Source organism: Lepidochelys kempii, chromosome 1 (assembly GCF_965140285.1).
Source record: "Lepidochelys kempii isolate rLepKem1 chromosome 1, rLepKem1.hap1, whole genome shotgun sequence".
Lineage (NCBI taxonomy): Eukaryota > Metazoa > Chordata > Testudines > Cheloniidae > Lepidochelys > Lepidochelys kempii.
The window spans coordinates 157,323,820-157,347,244 of NC_136380.1; the positions used below are offsets into that span (position 1 = coordinate 157,323,820).

The window sequence follows — 23,425 nt, forward strand, 5'->3', positions numbered from 1 at the left end:
GGATTTAGGCCGCGGGATAAATACCTGATTGTTATTGTTGCTCAACGTAAATTCAAGATGTCACAAACACCAACCTCCCCACTCCGCCACCCTGGAACCTGAAAGCAGGGCCTTTCAGCAGTAGACCTTTCTACTAAAAGTGGATACATCTCCTCCCAGGTGGAACACAAATTATGCATAGACTCAACCTAATGTTTCCACTGAGTTCATATGAAATATGCTTGATTGAGGTAAACAAACCAATATCATGGGCTTTTAATGGATCAATGCCACAAGAATTTCTGCAGTATATTTTAATATTAAACACATGACTGTAATAATTCTCTATTGGGTTACCAACACAAAGCCAGAGACACATGGGGAAGAACGGGGAGAGTTCAGAGAAATTACTGGGTAAGAACAGAAGGAGAAATTGCTTCTCCTTTATTTCGTCTACAAAAGAAGGAAAGAGAAAGATCCTTTTCCTTCTCTAACTCTTCTTCTACATTTGTGTTTCCTCTATCCTTCCCTCCATTTCATCTTTCTCTCTGATGTCACATTCATTACCCACCCCTTTTCAGCTTTCCTTCTCTTCTCCTGCATATTTAGAATTCCCACCATCAATAGAACATTCACTAATGTAGCTTTGCACTTCAGCTTTGTTTCATAAGGCACTGGCTGGATGAGTTGGGGCAGTGTCTCTCTATGTGAGGGCTTCTCCACGTGGTGGTAGCAAGGTCTCCAGCCTGCCCTTGCCATATAGCTAAATGGGCTGGGGTCCAATTTTGATCCAGACTAGACATGAGGCAGACTCAGAGAGGTCTGAGTATGGAAAAAAATTGAGAACCACTGCTCTACGTTAATCAAAGAGGGGTTAGCTTCTCCAGGACTGATTATCTAAATTGCTTTTCTTGTCATATCCACAAGCCTATTCACTTAGATCTCATTTATTCAGGGCCCCTTTATGGGTATGAAGAGACTAATGTAACTTGTACATCAAGTCTGACTCTTTCCCACTGTGATTTAAAGAAGGGAGGAAATGAGAATATCAACAGGGATGCATAATTTACAACTACAGGTTTCTCTCAAACCTGGCCAGCCCTATTTCCTAAGTGATGAAATGCATCAATTAAGTGCATGTTTGGTGGTTTCAGTGAGAGGTTTGTGAATAAACCTCTGGTATACTTTAAACTATTCCCATACTAACTTCAAAAGAAAAGGAGTACTTGTGGCACCTTAGAGACTAACAAATTTATTTGAGCATAAGCTTTCGTGAGCTACAGCATCCGATGAAGTGAGCTGTAGCTCACAAAAGCTTATGTTCAAATAAATTTGTTAGTCTCTAAGGTGCCACAAGTACTCCTTTTCTTTTTGTGAATACAAACTAACACGGCTGCTACTCTGAAACCTCTCATACAAACTTAGTGCTTCAACATATATTAATGCACAAATATGTAAACCTTAAATAGAATTATCTTGCTATCCTGTGGAAGAAATCTTAGCCACTGTTGAGATCAGTAAAACTCTTATTACATCATCTATATAAAGAATTAAACAGTCAAATATATATAAGAGATGGAGTAAAACCCTGTTGTGTTGTTATAAAATGTCTGAAGCAACTGTACAGGGGACTCAATATAAATTAACAACTAGACTACATTTCATCATAGCTGTCGTCCTCCTCAACCCCTTTTTAAAAAAAATCGTATCCACCCATTTACGTCTTGTCCTATTCCACATTGCAAACATTTTGGGACACAGACTGTCTTTCCCGCATGTCTGCACAGCATGTAGCCTTGATCCTCATTTTGTGTCCTTAGGCACGATACAAATACCACCACCACCCTCACTGTAGCAGGTTTGCAGCCGGATCTAGTCCAGTATGTTTAAAATGCAAGAAGTGGGGGATGTCACTAAGTGGGCCCACCATTGATGGAGCTGTCCTTGGATTTAAGATATTTGGGGCTCAGGTTACTGGAGGATTATTCAATGACTTCAGTGTGTTATTCCACAGCACCTACTCTTAATCCTGTTGACTAGTCAATAACTTGCTCCTTTATGCAGCCAGAAATGAACCTTATTATGCTAGACACAGGACAAATTGCCTCTCTCTTTCTGGAGATTAATGTTATTACATCTCTTGTATCAAACTCTACTCTCTGCTCTTAAAAAATCTTCCTTAAAAAAAGGATGGAAGCTGTACCTGAGCTCTCCTCTCCAAAGAGAACAAAAATTCAACAGAGCCAGACATGGATCCACTGGTATGAGAACATTCCCACCAATTACTCTGAAATATTCTTGTGAGATTTTTCCTGGCGCTCATACTGAGATATGACGGTTGGGGAACAGGGGAGTTACTACGAGGAAGCACTGATATATGATGCATATACATCAAGGAGTGGGGCTTTTATTTCTTTTGGTGATTTTTTTAAAAAAAGGATTGGGCTCCAGATATTTAGTCTCAAACTGATCCTGTCAATGCTATGGCCTATTCTCTTAAATCTTGTTTTTTTGTTTACAGGATGGTTTGGACACTCGCTCTAACTGCCTGCGAGCCAACAAGATTTAACTTTAACAAAAAAAAAAATGCTTATAATTTAGCCCAACCCCTCTCGGATTCTAGAGCTTCAGCTTGCCAGAAGAGGGGCTCCTGTTGCCTCCCGAGAGGAAAACCATCCAGAAACAAAGTAAGCCAAAGAGTGGCAGGATACATCTGTCTACTGCTCTAGAGTGAAGAGGACAGTAGTTTCAAGATACCAAGATTTTAAGATATTATTTTTACAACTGGACTAAACTAAGCATACTGCCCTATTAATAAGCATGAGTCATTTGAAGAGAACTAACACTGAAATACAGATTCTCTTCATAAATTAAATATGTTCTGAAGTGTTTTCTATTTCTAGGGAGCCTGAGAGATACTCCAGCACTGGTTTACCACAGGAAGGTGGTATTCACCAAAGCACCATACTGACGATTTTAGTTGAGATGTGTTAGAGCAAGAGATTCAAGCTTCCTGAAATTGAGTACATGTGTGAATGACCTTCCACTCCAAATAATCTTCCTGATAATGTATATCACAGCTACCACAGCTAGCAAGTTCTTGTCAAAAAGTGATAACTAATGTTACACTGATGGCAAAAAACCAACCAACCAACCAAATAACCCACAAACAACAAACCAAACAAAAAAATAAAAATTTAGACTGACACTCTTCTAAATTCACTGCATGGGGCAACAAACAAAGAGCTCAACACCTTGAGTTGAGGATGCAGTAGCCTTCGTTCTAAAGCACGGCTGTACTTTGAAAAGTGATTCTGTAAACATGGCATTGCGGTGTTACATTTACTGTCACTCAATAACTCCACATCAAAGGTAAAAAAAAAAAACGTTTCCCACCTAAATGGTGACTGTCACAGTTTCAGGGGACCTACATCTGTATCCTCCCACCACAGTCTACTTCAGAGTGCCCACTCAGGTTTCAGAACGCCTGCCATGACCTGTCTCTGGGTAGGGACCCCTGTCCCACTCCTTTCTGATCAGCAGTTTTAAGGCTGCACAGACCCCTGCCTTACACTGTATTATCCCCAGGATGCCAGTCTGCTAACAGCCTGTGGCTGGGCTCTGCTTTCACTCCGAGGGCTACGACAGGTGTGGTTTACCAGTAAACCATGTTTTTTCTAAGCACGGACATTTATTCTTACTGAAAAAGTTTTACAGAGAAAAATGTATAAAAAATAAACAGATTTAAACCCACACTAAACATATCAAGAAAAACACATCAGTCTTATGGGGCCAAAGTACTTCCAATACTTCAGCAGGATCGGGCCCCTTGGACAAAAGTTAACATTGGTTTGCTGGTTCAGAAAGACGGCACTGTGTCACTTCAAACTCAGCCTTTGTATAGCAAGAGCTCTTTCTTTGAGTCTCTGGAAAACCCACTTTGAACCAGTGTATGCAAAATAGTCCTGGGGTGGTACCTCCCTAGAGTTGTTCAGTCTCAGTGACTCACTTTGATCACTCCCCAACTGTTTTTAGTTCCTGGTGGAGCTGTGGTAACCCTCCTCCATGGAGAAGAACACATTCATACATAAACCCTTCATAAATTTAATACACAGGTACTGCACTGGGTTGCAATATCTGTCACAGTGACTCTGCAAATGCCAAGATCACAGTTTAAGCCCAGCTTGGGTCTTCTTGTTCTATCACCACCGCCAGTTATCCTGAATCACCTGAAGTGTATTATATCTGGGATACCATTGGTTCTACAATGACCCAGGTCAGCCACATAAAATAACAGTTGCCATGGATAAGTATTACTATACTAAGCACACCTCATAAAACCAAGAAAAAAGTTACAGCGCACAAAGCTGGACTGAGTGGCTTTTATTGAACTTGCTTTTTTAAAAAGTTATCTTTGAGCTGAGAACTGGCACCAGCTTAAAAGAAATATTTATAAATAAGTGACCAAAACCAACCATGTAGAATGGAATGCAAACTATAGCTCCACTCCCGAAATATGTTAGTCAGTATTCCTTATTCATGTTATAAATGGCAACACTTGCCCTGCTAGGTTTATAAGGCTGTATCACTTTCTTCATTATAAACCACAATTAAAGTTCTGTCAGCTTTTCCATTACAGGCCATTTGCACTGTTAAGGCTGAGATTGTGTTTACATTATAAACCTTGACTTTCATAGTTTAATTTCTCACAGATTTTAAATGTATAGTAGGCTACAAACTAACACATAAAATGCTATAATTGGATTGCACCTAGGATCTTGCTCAACTGCTATGTTCCTTTTGGAGCATAAGTATATGGTATTTTCAATATAGGCAATAGATTGATATAGGCATTCTAAAAACTAATCTGTTTTTAGCTGGTATACAGTGGATAACTCTCCATGCTTAATATTCACTTCTTGTATAAATTAAAAACCTACATTTGCAAACCAAGCCTTGATGACACAGGAAGGCCATTCTCCCAGTGAAGTCAATATGATTACTCGAGTGAGTAAATGTTTGCAGGGCTGTGCTTTGATATATTAAAGGGACACAGTGAAATATAAAAAAATAAGTATTTTTTGAAATATCCTCCTATAAACTTGAAAACAACATTTTTCTCTGGCAGTTTTCTTCCCGCCCCCTACCATTTGATCTATATTTTAGATACTACAGCATGGATTATGAAACACGGGAGCCAGGGGGCCATGACCCCACCAATTTTTACCGTAAAGGCAAGTGATGGGGGAGGGGGTGGAGAGGCATGTGTGGGAGGCAGAGCCTGGGGGGCGGGGGGAAGAGGCGGTGTAGAGGCAGGGCCTCAGGGGAAGAGGCCGTGCGGGGGGGGGGCGCACCGGTGGCCCCCCTACTTTTAGGAAGCTTCCATCGCTCTTGCTACAGAGTACATCTGTTTATAACGTTTTGAGCCCATGATTTTTTAAACGTTAACATCTAACATTAGAAGCCTAAATCCCTGTTGAGGCACCTACCTTAGTGATCTGATTTTCAAGAGTGCTGAGCACCCAGTAGCTCCCACTAAAGTAAACAGCCCTTTTTGAAAATCAGGCCACTGAGGTAGGTGCCTAAATACAGATTTAGGAGTCTAATGTTAGACACCCATACTGGAAATTGTGCCCCATATTAAATAGTGAACAAAGTCCCGGAAGAGAGCAGGAGTGCTGGAGTGAAGCCCAATGAAGTACAGGAGTTTTGGGGAAGGTTGTGAAGAAGGAGAGCAACCAGGGCCATCCTTAGGCATATGCAGCATACATGGTTGTGTACGGCACCCAAAAATTTGGGGAACCATTCCCCACGCTGGCGGAGGCTGGAATCCTCTCTTCTCCGGCCCCTCCCGCACGCTGGGCCGGCAGGCTTCTCCCCACCCCCAACCCTGCCCCCTCCCTCACTTGCTCCTCAGCTGGCTGGCCGAGGGCTCCAGCCCCCGGCTCTGCCGCCCCAGCCCTGGGGAACCCAGGGCAGCATGGCCGGTCACTGACGGTGCGGCCCACCGCTGCCCAGAGCAGAGTCCCTCCCTGGACCCTGCTTGCGCCACTCGGTCTGGGGCCGGGACAGGAGGAGTGAAACTTCCACGTGAGTCAGCGGGGGAAAGGGGGAAAGCCAAGCTGAGGAGGGAGGGAGGGGGAGACTTAAAGTGACAGTACACTCACTGTCTCTCACACTTCCCTAACACACCCACACCCACACACACACACAGAGTCTCTTTCACACACAGACTCTCACACCCACATACACTCTGTCTCTCACGAGTCACAGTCCCCCAGTACAGATTGTCACATACACACACAGTCTCAAACACACAGACACACAGTTACACACACACACTGGCTCTGTCTCTGTCTCTCTCACACACACACACGTATTATTGTTGTTATTACTGTCAGAATGCTCGTGGGGAGCCAGGAGTGGCTAGGGGCTGCAGGTGGCCCGTGGGCTCTGGCAAGATGCAGCCCCCATGTGACAGCGTGAAGCCTGCCTTGAGCTGCTGCCACTGCGTCTGCTGCGTACGAAGCTTGGTGTGTGTCAGCAATGGGGGGGATTCTGGGAGTCGACGGGCAGGGGTAGTGGCTATACCCCCTTGACACACTGGGGTCAGTGGCACCGGCTGGGGACCGCCTACAATGGAGCATAGGGGCACCAGTTTAATAATACTATGTAGGGCCCCATAAATCCTAAGGATGGCCCTGAGAGCAACGTAGTACCATTCACAGGGCCAAGCACAAGGGGCAGTGGAAGAAAAGGCAAAGAGTTGCTTGTGATAGGAGACGAGGCAGACAAAACATAGGGCACAAGAAGAGGAAGACTATGTCCTTTTAAAGTTGCATTAACAGAGATTTCTGCGTGGAATCTAGAAGATATTTAGAAGAGAAAGTGTACTCATTTCCCATCAGACAGGGCAGCAGGGGATCATTGACGGGTTTGACCTGCCAGTCCTTTAGGAGTGTCAATGAAGTTACACGTAGGTGTGGTGGTCATCTAACTTGATGCTCTTTTCCAATATGTTTCAGGATTTACTAGGGCTCTCAAGCCATTAAAAAAATTAATTGTGATTAATCGCACTGTTAAACAATAATAGAATACCAATTATTTACATAGTGTTGGATGTTTTCTACATTTTTAAATATATTGATTTTAATTACAACACAGAATACAAAACGTACAGTGCTCACTTTATATTTATTTTGATTACAAATATTTGCACTGTAAAAAACAAAAGAAATAGTATTTTTCAATTCCCCCATTACAAGTACTGTAGTGCAATCTCTTTATCGTGAAAGTTGAACTTACAAATGTAGCATTATGTACCAAAAAACCTGCATTCAAAAATAGAAAATGTGATAAACTTTAGAGCCTACAACTCCCCTCAGTCCTACTTCTTGTGCAGCCAACCGCTAAGACAAACAAGTTTGTTTACATTTGTAGGAGATAATGCTGCCCATTTCTTATTTACAATGTCACCTGAAAGTGAGAACAGGCATTCGCATGGCACTGTCATAGCCAGCGTCACATGATATTTACGTGCCAGATGCGCTAAAGATTCATATGTCCCTTCATGCTTCAACCACCATTCCAGAGGACGTGTCTATGTTGATGACAGGTTCTGCTAGATAATGATTCGAAACAGTGCGGGCCAATGAATGTTCATTTTCATCATCTGAGTCAGATGCCACCAGCAGAAGGTTGATTTTCTTTTTTGGTGATTTGGGTTCTGTAGTTTCCGCATCGCAGTGCTGCTCTTTAAAGAAATCTGAAAGCATGCTCCACGCCTCGTCCTTCTCAGATTTTGGAAGGCACTTCAGATTCTTAAACCTTGGGTTGAGTGCTGTATTTATCCTTAGAAATCTCATATTGGTACCTTCCTTGCATTTTATCAGATCTGCAGTGAAAGTGTTCTTAAAATGAACAACATGTGCTGGGTCATCATCCAAGACTGCTATAACAAGAAATATATGGCAGAATGCGGATAAAACAGCAGGAGGCATACAACTCTCCCCAAGGAGTTCAGTAACAAATTTAATTAACGCATTTTTTTTTAATGAACGTCATCAGCATGGAAGCACGTCCTCTGGAATGGTGGCCGAAGCATGAAGAGGCATGCGAATGTTTAGCACATCTGGCACGTAAATACCTTGCAATGCCAGCTGCAAAAGTGCCATGCAAACGCCTGTTCTCACTTTCAGGTGACATTGTAAATAACAAGCAGGCAGCATTATCTCCAATGTAAATGTAAACAAACTTGTTTGTATGAACAAGAAGTAGGACTGAGTGGACTTATAGGCTATAAAGTTTTACATTGTTTGGTTTTTGAGTGCAGTTATGTAATAAACAAAAAAAACCTACATTTGTAAATTAAACTTTCACGACAAAGAGATTGCACTACAGTACTTGTATGAGGTGAATTGAAAAATACAATTTCTTTTGTCATTTTTACAGTGCAAATATTTGTAATAAAAATAACAGAAAACGAGCACTGTACATTTTGTATTCTGTGTTGTAACTGAAGCCAATATATTTGAAAATGTAGAAAAACATCAAAAACATTTAATAAATTTCAATTGGGATTCTATTGTTTAACAGTGTGATTAATCATGATTAATTTTTTGAGTTAATGGAGTGAGTTAGCTGCGATTAATCAACAGCCTCAGGATTTACCAAAACTCTACTCAATAATTTTTTACGACCTCATCCCCATCATAGTATACTCACGGCTCCAGAGCGAATAGGCAAGGCGACAGTTTATTCGGCGATAAAACTGCTTGTTTATAGGCCAGAGGATTAGTGTGCATAGTTGGACGAAGTTAATGATCAACCCACTCACAACGAAGACAAACCCAATGAGGAGATGAACTATAAACTGGGTCTTCAAAAATGCAATTAAGCCCATGATAACCACTTAGTAGGCTTTGCAGGGTCCTTCACTCAGAATAACTGTCCTGAAAGAGAGAGAAAAGAAAATCTCATTGAGACTAAAGTTACCAACCTCTGGAAAAGAAATCTCGGAGAGTGTTATTTCTCTGTCTGACAGCAGGAAGAGGAAAACCACCAGCCTCTTTTATTCAGGTATTTTTGGCAGCGGGGCAATCGTTATTTAGCCAATGATGCAAACCACTTTAAGTAAGAATCTAGTTAACTAGAACTTTTAACCATCTGAGAAAAATTATTCTGGCTGCTGCTGCCGAATTTCACCTTTCTTCACACAAACTCCAAGTAACAAGGCTTTGTGATGGGACCAAAAAATAAAATAAAAAAATAAAAAATTCCCAATCTGAGGGCAGGCTGCACCGCAGCACCTCCACAGCTGCTTGTTCCTGACTGTGAACTGGAATAGTGGCTGTTGCCCCTCTGGGCCAAATGAGTGGAGTGCCTAACACCTGTGTAAGTGTGGATCCATTGATCCCTTCATGGCCTGTCCCCAAAGCTTCTTCTCCGCATTGACCTATTCAGAACAAGCACAAAAGGCCATCACTGCAGAAGCACAGAGAGGATGGCAGCCGTGCTATGCATCTGCTTTGTTTAGAGAGTAGCGCAGTGGCCCACTCACTGAGTGGGACCTTCCCGCTATGACAAATTTCACTTTAGAAAAAACAGTGTTGCACGAAGAAAGGCCGTATGGTCTAGCGGACTAAGAATGGACATGGCAATCAAGTATAGCAGAACCTCAGAGTTACGAACACCTCAGGAAAGGAGGTTGTTCGTAACTCTGAAATGTTCATAACTCTGAACAAAATGTTATTGTGGTTCTTTCAAAAGTTTACAACTGAACATTGACTTAATACAGCTTTGAAACTTTACTATGCAGAAGAAAAATGCTGCTTTCCCTTTATTTTTTAGTAGTTTACGTTTAACACTGTATTGTACTGTATTTCCTTTTTTTTTTTTTTTTTTTGGTCTTTGCTGCTGCCTGGTTGCATACTTCCAGTTCCAAATGAGGTGTGTGGTTGTCTGGTCAGTTTGTAACTCTGGTGTTCATAATTCTGAGGTTCTACTGTATTCCCAAATTCTAATTCCAGCTCTTAGGCAAGTCAGTTATCTTCTCCGTTTCACAGCTTTGTGACCCAAGAAGCCCTTAATGCCAACTAGCAAGGGGTTACAGGAACTGGTACAGTATGTACATTTTGGTTCACCAAAAAACATTATGTGAAGTCTAAAAGGAAAGCCGGTGTCACCCTGGTCCTTAATATTGTTGTGAGCTGGACATATAGATACTATGTAAGGAGTTATGTATGTGTACTGAAAATATGTTTTAAAGTGTGTATTAAGGTATTAATCACCTGCAAATGTGAAAAACAAGTTTTCCTCCAGACAGGAGGTAAGAAATAGGTATTTCTCTGTCAGGATATTAATTAAGCTCTGTAACCTAACAAAACAGATGCACACTTACATACAACGTGACCAGGAAAGGAGCACACAGGAAAAAGAAGCCACGGGGGCTACCCTGGTTGTGTGCAAAGAAAATGAACATGGGAGTTATTCCTAGAAGGCAAAGATGACACCCCAGTCTTTGCCTGATTCTGCCAACATTTACGTATAGGAATAATTTTACATCCCATTGAATTCAATGGGTAAAGTCACATGAGTATGAATGTTTGGCTGATTTGGACCTATGTCAGTGCCTGGAAATGGGGGGCAGACAGATCGGAGGGGGACTAAGGGGAGGTACAGAAACTTGGTGAGGGGCAGGCAGCTGGCTCCAGTTGGGAAGTTGGGTCCCAGGGGTTCCTACCTGATCCTGGGAGCATTTCAGCCCAATCCTGGGCCCTGCAGCAGCCACTCCAGCCCCTCCGGGTCCTGTTCCCTGCTCCCTAGCCCTTGCGGTGGCTTGCTCCAGCCTCTCTGGGTCCTACTTGTCTCCTGCTTCCCCCCCAGGCATATGCAAGTTTATGCAGGGGCAGAGCCCCCACAATATTTCCATTGTGAGGGCGCTAGCTCCCCTGACCTAAGTGGTTAATGGTGATGAAATGATTTGAAGATACAAAGTGCTAAGCATATATATATTTTAAAACTGTAGTTCCCTATGATTAAAAAAAATAAAGTACACGCCAACAGCCAAGAACTGATGAAACACTTCCATTTTTCACTCATTTAATTCATGCTGCTATTTATAACTCCCCAGCATTTGTACTAAAGATGCTGGTTTCTTGACTAACACAAACTATTGCAACTCCTACTTGTCAGGTGCTTCCTTCAGATCCCTAGAATATGTCTCATTGCCTTCTGTACTATAAATGACTTGAGGGGGTTTTAATTTTCCAGACATAAGTACATTTGGAAACGTAACAGAGGAAAGGGAGAAACATGTCAAACTGATCAATGCTATCTATCTTAGATTTTTACATATAAATCAAAGTAAGTTGAATAAAGATTGTTTTAGGAAGACCCACTCTACTTGCCCCTCAATTTTTCCTATAAGAAAAAAGGTGAATTCTAAAACAAAATGTATTTGTAAAGGTTTCCATTTCTGGCAGGCATACAGTTCTGTTTCTTAGCAATAATTCTAACAATCTGATGAAGGGACAACATAATTATAAAAACAAACAAACCCTGTTTCCAGGATACAATTGTCTGACAGCCTGAGTGCTACAATATACTTCACGTCTACAGTATCATCACCTTATTTCCTGAGCTGTGACACTGAGCAGCTGATTCCCTACACAGCAATGGATTCAGGTCTTTTCATTAGAACATTCTTCAAGTTAGTATACAAATTACTGTCAATGATAAGCAAGCCCTTTCCCACTTCCAAGATTAAAGATAAAATCATTCCTTTATCTGTTGTCTTTCCAAGTGCAGTACAGACAGAACAACAACAACAACAAAAAAATCTGTTTTTTTCCCTCCACATAATCACTCATAGAATTTCAATTTGCATTTCATATAAGCATATCAGAGTTAGCTGATGATCATGTACGTCATCACAGTTATTAGTATGGTAATTATTACCTTGCACTATGCAACACGGCTCCCTCCCTTTGGGTGCGCCGTTTAAGATCAGAAACAAACCACTACTAGAAAATGGAAATGCCAAGTAATAACCGTGAAGGTTTTCAACTGATAAAATGGCTGAGTCATGTTTTTACGCTTCCTCTGCTTTGCACCAAATCTAGGATGTTCTAGCATTTGTCAATCAGATCAGTACATTGCAATACTATAGACACAAAAAGGCAAATCTTGCTCCATCAGGGGCGGCTGCTGGAAGCCCTCCCTCAGGGGGAATTTGTGTGCTTCCTCTATATGTGGAAAGCCTGATTTAGGGAGTCTGTACTACGGGCATGCACAGAGCCCAGCTCTGCTGGGGTTCACTGTGCCCCAGTGCACTTCAGGACTGCAAATACAGTGAATGCTATTGCAGCCCTGAGAACAGAGAGAGGTTACTCACCCTGTGCAGTAACTGTAGTTCTTCGAGATTTGTCCCCCTATGGATGCTCCCCTTCAGGTGCATGTGTGCTCCACGTACCTTCTATTGGAGAATTTCATTAGCAGTATCCGTTTGGCCCATGCATGTGCTGTTGATATGCTCGTGCCCTGCACCAAGGCTATATCAGGCTGTGCGAGCGAACTGCCCTCAGTACCTTGTCCACCACTGAGTCTCAGAAGGAAACTCCAAAGCAGAGGGAAGGAGGGCAGGTAATGAATCACCCATAGGGACACACATCTGAAAGAACTACAGTTACTGCACAGGGGGAGTAACCTCTCGTTCTTCTTTGGGTAGTGTCCCTATGGGCGTTCCACTTCCGGTGACTCCCAAACAGTATCCCCATAAGCAGGGTGGGGAGCTTTGGAGTAGAGGTCATTACAAAGGAAAGAGCTGCACTGCCAACTGCTGTATCACATCTGGAGGCATTCACTAAGGCATAGTGTCGGGAGAAGGGATGTACAGAAGACCATGTAGCAGTTCTGCAGAACTCAGAAATTGGGTCTTTTTAAGTAGAGCCACAGACGTAGATTGTGACCTCATTGAATGAGCTGACACGGCAGCTGGGGGAAGGGTGTGGGGGGTTGTTGGCAGCACTGTAACAAAGTATAATACACCCAGAAATCTATTCTGAGAGCCATTGGCTAGGAATGGCAGAACCTTTGATCTGTCTGCAAACGAAACCAACAGTCTAGGGGATTTATGAAATAGTTTAGTTATATCTAGAATGCCCTCCTGACATCTGGAGTATTGAGAACAGTCTCCCTGTTGGAATTGTGCAGTTTCAGAAAGAAAATTGGTAGGTAAATGACCCGATTTAGATAAAACTCAGAATACACTTTGGGAAGAAACCTGCGATTCTAGGGAAACCTTAATCCTGGTAAAATATTGTGAAAGTAGAGCCTGCCGTTAATGCCCCAATCTCTCCAACTCTGGAGGTAATAGCCACTTGGAAGGCTGTTTTCATAGACAAATTCAATAAGGAGGAGGTCTCCATTGGTTCAAAAGGAGACTTCATATGACTTTTAAGAACCACATTCACAGACGGCTGGGGAGGGACTTTCATTTGTGGGAAGAAATTCTCAGACCTTTCAAGAATCTTGTGGTTGCAAGGTGAGCAGACAGGGAGAGCCCCTCAATAATGGTATGAAAAGCTGTTAGGACAGCTAGATGAACCTTCAGGGAATTCAGTGACAATCCTGGTTTTTTTTAGTTGCAACAGGTATTCCAGAATGAGCAGAAGCGAGGCAGATTAAGGGACAGCATTCTGGAATTCACCCCAGTGATTAAATCTTCTCCACTTTTGAAAGTAAGTATTTCTGGTAGAATCTTTCCTACTATTTAAACAACAAGGAGTCCGGTATATAAGATGTATAAAGCTTATACAGGGTAAACTCATAAATTGTTCGCCCTCTATAACACTGATAGAGAGATATGCACAGCTGTTTGGCCCCCCTCCCCCCAAGTATTAATAATTACTCTGGGTTAATTAATAAGTAAAAAGTGATTTTATTAAATCCAAAAAGTAGGATTTAAGTGGTTCCAAGTAATAACAGACAGAACAAAGTAAATTACCAAACAAAATAAAATAAAACACGCATGTCTAAGCCTAATACAGTAGGAAACTAAATGCAGGTAAATCGCACCCTCAGAGATGTTCCAGTAAGCTTCTTTGACAGACTGGCCTCCTTCTAGTTTGGGTCTAGCAATCACTTACACCCCTGTACTTACTGGCCTTTGTTCCAGTTTCTTTCAGGCATCCTTTGGGGTGGAGAGGCTATCTCTTGAGCCAGCTGAAGACAAAATGGAGGGATTTCCAGGGGCTTATATAGTTTCTCTCTTGTGGGTGGAAACCCCTCTCACCCCTTGTGTAGAATCACAGCTACAAGCTGAAGTCACATGGGCAAGTCAGTCCTCTACAGTCTGATGGCTCCTACTATTTAGCAATATGTGTTGTACCTTTGCAGAAGAGGATGACTGTAGCCCAGCCAGAGGTGAAAGTAAGCCGGTGCGCCGTACTGGGCCGGATTGGCTTCCCCAGGTGCAATTTAAAGGGCCTGCGGCTCCCAGCAGCAGCTGGAGCCCCCGGTCCTTTAAATTGCTGCCAGAGCCCTGCCGCTGGAGCACTGGGGAAGCGGCGGTGGGGCTGGGACGGCGATTTAAAGGGCCTGGGGTGGTAGCGGCGGCCAAGCTCTGGACCCTTTAAATCATCCCCGGAGACCTGCCGCCGCTTCCCCAGGGCTCCGACAGGCTCCAGGGATGATTTAAAGGGCCCAGAGCTCCAGCCGCCGCTACCACCCAGGGCTCTTTAAACCGCTGCCAGAGCCCCCAGCTGCTGCTGTTACCCTGGCAGGGGGGAAGGGAGGGGAAGGAGGCACTTGCCAGTACAGGTTGGGCCAGGGCTGGCTCTGACCCCCAGCTCTGCCCCTTCCGCTCAAGGCCCCGCCCCTTCCGGGGGCCAGAGCCAGCCCCAGCCCAGCCCTGTACCGGTAAGTCCCTAGACTTACTTTCACTCCTGAGCCCAGCAAACCATTGAGGAGCCACGCCTTGAGGCAGCAAATGCTCAGATTGGGAAGCAGCCTTCCACTGGCGGCCTGGGAGAGAAGTTGGGGAATGACTGGAAGATTTGCCAGTGGATAAAGAGCTGGGTGGAGCAGGTAAGGAAACCATGCATGTCTTTACCACGTTGAGGCAATTAGAATGACTGATCTTGACCTATCTGATTTTGTTCACCACTGAGAATCAGAGATGTTGGGTGAAAAAGCATAAAACAGCTTCCCCATCCAGGGAAGAAGGAAGACGTCCTCCAAGGAATTGCAATCTAAACCCACCCTTGAACAAAATAGATGACTTTTTTTTTTCACCGCAGTGGCAAAGAAGTCCACATTTGGAAACCTCCAAATCTGAAAAATGCCGACCAGGACCTGGGGATCCAACTCCCATTCATAGTCTTGGGAAAAACACCTTTTGAGAATGTTGGCTGTGACATTTTGTCTGCCCGGAAGATACATTGCTGAAATTCCAATGTGATATTTTATGCACCAGTTCCATAACCATAACGCTTTGGTGCAGTGGGAAAGGGATCTCACTCCTCTCTGCCAGTTGATATAGAACACGCAGGCCATGTTGTATATCATGACCTTGATATACCTGTGCCTGATAAGAGGCAAAAAATTACAGCATGCATTTCTGACGGTGCTGGGCTCCAACAGGTTGGTGTGAAGGGTGGTTTCCTGGGGTGACAATCTGTCCTGCACCGTTAAGTGTCAAGGTGCACCCCTCATCCTAACAGAGATGTGTCTGCGGTCACGGTTACCGTTGGCGTCAGTTGGAGGAAGGGAACCCTCACCCCCTACATTGTGATAGACCTTCCACCAGTGTAGGGAATGCTTCACCAGCTGGGGAATTGACACTTGCTTGTCTAGACTATATCTGTTTGGCAAGTAAACTGATCTGAGCCACCCTGGAAGCAGCAAAGGCATAACCTTGCATGCTCTGTCATGGAGGTGCAAGCCGCCACGTGACCGAGAAGTTGAGTACAGTTTCTCACTGAAGTCTGGGGGCTCCCTTGACTGGTTCTGCTAAGGTTTGGTAATATCATAGAATATCAGGGTTGGAAGGGACCTCGGGAGATCATCTAGTCCAACCCCCTGCTCAAAGCAGGACCGATTCCCAATTAAATCATCCCAGCCAGGGCTTTGTCAAGCTACTGTGCTCTCTGAAGGCAGGTTTAACTCAAAGTGCTCTACATCTGCAAGTGTAGACATGCTCATCATGAGTCTGTCCATGGAAAGGAAGGCCCTGGATGCTAAGGAATACAGGGATTCCCCTGTAAATCACAAGTTCTGAACAGGAGTCAGTGTGGATTTTTCCACATTCAACTGAAGACCAAAGTCCAAGAACAGAGAAAGTGCTGTCCTTGTGGCAGAAAATACCTCTTGGTATGACCAACCCTTGAGTAGCAATTGGCAAGGCGGATGAGAAGGAACTGAGGGCAGTTTGCTCGTGCAGCCTGATATAGCCTTGGTGCAGGCAGGAGGATATCAATGGCACATGCGCGGGCCAAACGGGCACTGCTAAGGAAAATCTCTGATCAAAGCAGAGTGGGGCACAGGCATACCTTAAGTGGAGCACCCATAGGGGCACTACTTGAATAAGAACAGTAGCTAAAAAGTGGCTTTGCTTCCACCCTGCACCTTTTGGGGATAGAGAAGATTCAGGGATAGGGTTATAGGGTTACAATGTTTTGTAAAGTATAATTATTTTACTTTTATTTAATCTTAAAAAGACGGGAATCCAAAAGAATCCAATTTTCTCTCCCACCTGATTAATACTGATTTCAATACTGGGCTCAGAATCTTCCATAGTATCTCTACTTTATTTGGCTTTAAAGTCATACAATATTTTTCCCAGTTACACAGAGTTTACTTTTCTGCATTCCTGTCTCTGTAGGCCAGCCAGATAAGACAGTGAAAGACTAATTGAGAAATGTTACTTTGTCAGCCAGGGGTGCTTTGTGAATTCCCTACCGATCAATTTACATTGGGAAGTGAACAGGGATTACTATTTACCATAATTAGGAACAGTGTATTAATAGTCATTGAGTACAGTAGACACTGAGAAAACAGTTTCCTTAGAGCAATTTGCAGCAATTCTCAACAGTCTCCACCTTATAATATGAATAAAAGAAAATACATACAGCAGCCCACTAACAACAATCTCTTCTTTCCCTTTATCTCCAACCATATCTGCAATCCCACAACACAGACCCACCATGAATATCCCATTTCCCCCCAGGCTGCAGGACTGAGAACAGCTCCAGTAGCTATGACATTTGTCCTCTCCCCACTCCCATGACCTTGCAAACTGCCTACCTTTTACAGAGATACTGCAGTAGAGCACTAATGCACAGGGCACCTAAAGGGTAATGTAGAACAAACAGCTTCCCTCCAACACCAAGTTGCAAGCGTAATTCAAATACACAAATAACTTATGGGGCGTATGCGGCCAATTATCTCCCAAAGTCAGACATCACGTCTCTGATCCCCTCCCATTAAAGAGAGATGCTGACTTTTGGTACTATCTGAGCTTTTAAACTCAGAAGGCAGATTCAGCAGGATGCTGGACACCTTTGTGTCTACTGCTGTTACCTATAATTTTAATACAGCATCCATCTAGGACAACTGGATGGGTCAAAATGTGTAAACTACACCTGTAATTTCTAAATCTGAATGAAGTGCGGTTTCATTTAAACACCATTTTCTGTGGAGATAGAATATATATATATATATATATATATATATATATATATATATATATATATTACCATAAAAACAATTGGAGATTTGTTTAATAAGAAAGATGCAAGACAGGCAAGGTACATTACAGTGCTCTCTGTAAAAATACAAGTGAACTATGGAAAAAGGAGGAAAGGAGTACACACTGCCCAACTGATCTGGTGCAGAGAGGGGTTGGTTTTTTTTTGCTTTCCTTCGGGAAAAGATTTGAGTATTGACCACTTGGCATGGTTACAGGGAGAGCTAAGGCCTTTGATCCCTTTCCATTACCTCACAAGTGCACCCTCAGGTGACAGGCTTTGCTTTCTTCATCTCTTACAAGGTGGAACCCAGCAGTTCAACCACTTGAGAACTGGGTCTCTGTGTTACAGCCTCCATTTCCCAATGCACTAACATGACAGACCCAACTGCATTTAGCCCATGCAAGAAACTTTCTTCCAGGAGCTTGTGACCAACAGATGATTAATGCGACTTAAAACAGCTTTGCCAAAACAAACGTATCCACCCAACAGTACACAGCAATGAGAGAAAAGGGTTAAAAACAACAAAAAGCCTGGCTCTTACCTAAAGCTTTTCATTCTTCTCAAAGCTTGGGCAAGCCTACCTGCCCCAGACCCATCCCGCAGGGACTGCGGGTCAGTCTGTTGCCTCTCCATGAACAGACTGAGGTCTGAGCCTCCCTCCCTTGCTAGAGGACAAGTTTTTAATTGTTTAGTGTTCTCTTGATCTTAGACCCTCAGCCGTGGCAAACCAGCTATGTAACTTTGCCTGGCGCCTGAAAATAGCATCTTCCCATTTAATAATCCAGCCACTATTTTCTTACTCCCCTCAAGTTTATCCGAAAAGCATCTTACCTCTGACCATTGTTTTGTCACCTGCTTGTTCTTCCTAACAGCACCTTTTGATTCAACTCCATGTAGCCATAAAATCATGCAGGTAAACTGAAGTACCCATAATAGTCATAAAAGATATAGATATTTCCTTCATCCTATGCTGCAGTGCAATTGGCAGGATAAGAATATATGAACAGTCATATTAGCTCAAACCAATGGTCCATCTAGCCTAGTATCCTGTTTCTTACAGTGGGCAGTGCCAGATGCTTCAGAAGGAATGAACAGATCAGGGCAATTTTGAGTGATCCATCCCTTGTTGTCCAGTCCCAGATTCTGGAATTAGTTTTAGGGGCATTCAGAGCATGGGATTGTGTCCCTGACCATCTTGGCTAATAGTCATTGATGTACCTATTCTCCATGAACTTATCTAATTCTTTTTTGAATCCAGTTACACTTTTGGTCTTCACAATATCCCATGACAATGAGTTCTGAGGATTGACTGCTTGGATCAGTGGTCCAATACAGTGAGGCAAATCTTAAACTCACAATCCACAATGTTGCAATTTCCCCACTCTTCCTACCATGCATACAATTTAACGAAGCAGTTACATCACTAGCTGTGGCTATCTTGACAGGAATACTTTTGCAACACACAATTATTATTCAAGAGTAGTGATTATTTTCAATTGTATTCTATTTTTTTTCTTTAAGATCACATTTACATTATTGGACCTGGCAGCCACTCAGAACAAGAATGCTGAGACTAGTCTAACAGTTCATACTCCTAACTTGCCAGTGGCAGTAGAGAATCCCATTGGGAGTGATCCTGCAGTAAAATGTCAGTATTAAACAAGGAGGCGCACACACCATTTTGCAGCATAACTGTAAAGCCACTTCCCCAGGGCTTTTCTGCACGAACAAAGAGCTTCAGAGGCCTGAGCGCATCTGCACAGCTCTTCTAGTTCCACTTGGTATCAACCGCTTCTTTTGTTTTTGCTCATGAGTTCTCTTGGATCCCATTTAGAGTGACTATATGAGAAACAGGTTTTTCAAATAACTGAGTTTCTTCCAGTTTACACAGAAACCAATCCCTAAGTTGAGGGCAGGTACAGATTCATCATTAGTGCATAAAGAAATAAGTCTCTTCACGTACAGTATTACTAAGTCAAATCATTTCTTGGTTGAGTGAAACAGACAGGGTAAATCCTTACAACTATGTACTAGCAGTATTAAGCTGCTAGAACCAGGTATTGTTCTTTCCATTATCCTGTCCATTATTCGCAGTAACTCCTTCTGTAACAGTTGTACATGCAAGTATAACCAGAGAATATACCTTATCTTTCAATTGTCTGCTTCAGAAGTCCTACAACTGTTGCCTTTAGAAAGGCTCCAATTAGACAAGTTAGGCTGAATCCAGTGTATTCAGTGAGGGATTTTGTGTGTGTGAAGGATTTTGAGTGTAATTATTTAATTTTTATTTACAGTATTCCAATTTTTAAAAGGTGCCTTTCACACAGTAAAACAAAAACTTGCAGGTAACCCCAAAATGTCCAACAAAATGGCACTCTCAACAACCCTCCCTTTAAATTCCCCATCCAAACACAGACATCAACCACCACCAAACACCTCCTGTAGTTTGGATTCCTTGGCTGAGCTATGAGGTGTTTGCAGAAGTTGAGTTCATTTTGTAATTAATATTTATATTTAAAGACCTCTTCCATTGGTTCTTACGTTATCTCAATAACAAGTGAATATATCCACTACCAGACTTTATTTCAAGAGGTTAAAAAAAAAAATCACAATATATAGCCCAGGTGAGGACTGTTTAGAGCAGTGTTTTTCAAAGTTCGGGTCACCTTGCTCAGCACCCAGGGACCCTAGCGGCTCTAGTCAGCACCGCCAACCAGGACATTAAAAGGCCCGTCGGCAGTGCTGCCTAGCTAAGGTAGGCCAGCGCCTACCTGCTTCAACACCGTGCTGCGTCCTGGAAGCAGCCAGCTTCTAGGCAAGGGGGCCACGGGGCTTCACACACTGCCCCTGTCCTGAGCACCGGGTCCGCACCCCCATTGGCTAGTTCCTGGCCAATGGGACCTGGGGGGGGAGGGGCGGTGCCTGCAGGCCAGAGCTGCGCAGAGCTGCTTGTGTACCTCTGCCTAGGAGCTGGACCTGCTGCTGGCCGCTTCAGGCGCAGCGCAGCCCACGGTGCCAGGACATGTGGAAAGCCTACCTTTGCACCCTGGCTGTACCACTGACCGGGAGCTTCCAGAGGTAAGTCCTCACCCCGATCCTGTGCCCCAGCCCTGAGCCGTCCCCAAACCCGGAACCCCTTCCTGCACCCCAAACCCCTCAGCCTGGCCCCATCCCAGAGCCTTCACCCCCACCCCAGAGCCTGACCCCCGCCTGCACCCCAACCCTCTGCCCCAGCCCTGAGCCCCCTCCCACACCCCAAACCCCTCATCCCCAGCTCCACTGGGTCGTGGGCATCAACAATTTTCTTCAACTAGGTCCCCAGAAAAAATGTTTGAAAACCACTGGTTTAGAGAATGGTGATGGCTGAGAAGATAGTAAGTGCAAATACAATAACATATGGTGTTTGAAAATATTGCCATGGAAGATGTTCAAGTATATTGAGTCTTTCTTGAACTTATGTACACAACAAAATGGAAACAGAATACAAAGACTTCAAGTCTCCTTTACACAGTATGACTGCTTTCTGCCATAATCCAGAGAGTTTTGTGTTTAATAATGTATATAATTCATGTATAGAGTTAAAGAAAGTTGAAGACCAAGTCTAACTCCCTCGGAAATCCCTAATTATTAATAATAGGCTGCACTTCTAGAATTTCTACTATCTAAGATATAGAGATCTACATACATTAATGAATTTTTCTTTACTTTAGTACTTCACATGGTTGGATATTATCATCTTCTCAATGAGGAAACTCAGACATAGAGAGGTTAAGTGTCTTGGACAGGTGTTCTGTTACAGCGCTGGGAATTGGACACAAACCTCTTTACTTGCAGCTTTGTACCTTAATCATAAGATCATCCTTCTCCCAGAATTTCCATAGTTCCTTACAAATGATGACAGGTCTCAGACAGCATTTTTAGTCCCTGAACTGTTGAAATTCAGATGATACAAACTGCTTCCAAATCCCATTTTCATCAACCCCCTAGACAAGTTTCACTTGCACTGTAAGAAATGCAATCTGTTGTGCATTGAAGAACTTCTGGGATTTGATGCAACTGAGGAGAATTCTGTAGGGCATCAATTAATATTTAAATGGAATCATAGGGTTGCTATATGTACTTGTTTATCATAAACAGTTTCATGTGCAGATAGCTAATACTTAAGGCCGTCTGTGAGCCCTCTGCAGGTCTTTTCATGTTCTTGTTCAGATCAGAGGATAAAATCATATTTATCTTGATCCAGCACAAAAGGATGGGATTCTATTAAAGCAAAATTGTTCCCTTATTCCCTCCCCTCCACTAATTTGATGATCTCCATTGTCAACAGTATTCTTTCCACTTATGGGATCCTTTACCACTCTGTTCATACTGTCATTCCTCAACCCCAATTCATCCCAACTTACTCAACTATCTTTGCTCCTGATTCCATGCTGGTGATAGTCTCTGGGGGAAGACCTGGGACTACATAGACTGCCATCGATGCAGGTTGGATAAAAAGTGATAATTTTTAAAAAATATTATTTTTAAATTTAAATTAAATACAAGTTTATTTTTAAACCTACTTAAAATTAAATTTTAAAATGACAACTTGTGTTAAGGTCTAAACTTATTATGATCTATTTAAATAACAAATTAAATACAAATATATCAAGTAGTACATATTTGCTGTCAAGTTTGAAAGAAAGTCAAACCATTGAATTGGTGGAAGTCACAGGCTAAGCATCTAGAACCTGAGGTTGTTGACAAGCTAAACCAGCTTTGACAGCAGCACACTCTTCTGCAGTTGCAGAGAGAATATTTTCTTCATTTCAGTTTAACACCTAGCAATTCAACAACTAGTTCATTCAAAGTTAAGAAACCATTTGTGAGTTGAAACAACAGGAAAGCTTGTTTTCCTCTTCCAGCTGTGAGAGGATGAGATCTACTAGTTCTAAAATCTTGAAGGACATAGTGACCAAAAATAATCAGTTCAATTCACTAACTCCAGATAATACTTCCTTTATTTAATTAATCAGTTTTAAATGCAGAACATGTTTTAATAAACTTTGATAAACTTTTCTTATGTTTCCAGAATATTTAAGATTAACTTTTTTTTATTAAATAAGACTAAGAGCTGTTTTTGTGCATTTTTAACTTAATTTGAATTTCCATCCAGGTAGAGCTTGACATAAATCACAAATCAAAAAAATTAAACATCATAAAATAAGTAAGAAGTGCATCATGCACAAATTTGTAAAATAAAAATGTAAAAATTAAGAATCTAAAGTGTGATTAAGCTGCTTTCATAAATGTGTATGAATACACTGTATCTTTCAGGTTAGCAAAAAATAGTTCCAAATTGTGTAAAGACTATATTTAATAGCAAATAAATATGTTTTAATGATTACTAGTTGATGAGAATCAACCTTTCTTTAAGAAAATAACTAAAAAGTACAAATGCAAAACATGATTACAATTGATTATTTAAATCAAGGTTTCCTGCTTGCTGATTTAAATCATGATTAAACTTAGTGATTTAAATTGCTTTGATTTAAATCAATCCACCCTACTCAGATGCAGTTTGCTTTCTCTTCAGTAATACTGTCTTTGTTTCTATCTAACCAGTTCTACTTCACCTACCTCACTGAATGCTGGGCCTAAAACTCCAGTGCCTCCTCCCTACCTTTGACTCCTTCCTGAAACCCTCCCCATCTCGT

At 42.5% G+C, this 23,425-nt stretch overlaps 1 protein-coding gene across 2 annotated transcripts in view; it reads right to left on the reverse strand.

Moving 5' to 3' along the window:
• AGPAT3 (1-acylglycerol-3-phosphate O-acyltransferase 3) overlaps positions 1 to 23,425 on the reverse strand; it is a 131,985-nt gene that overhangs the window by 18,596 nt on the left and 89,964 nt on the right. The window contains exon 2 of one of the 2 annotated variants that reach the window (XM_073359240.2): positions 8,704 to 8,930. In XM_073359240.2, the coding sequence (XP_073215341.1) occupies positions 8,704 to 8,881 (178 nt within the window). In that variant the 5' untranslated portion in view covers positions 8,882 to 8,930. Of the gene's footprint in view, positions 1 to 8,703; positions 8,931 to 23,425 lie in introns of those variants that run through there. The other variant, XM_073359250.2, reaches the window with a different exon arrangement.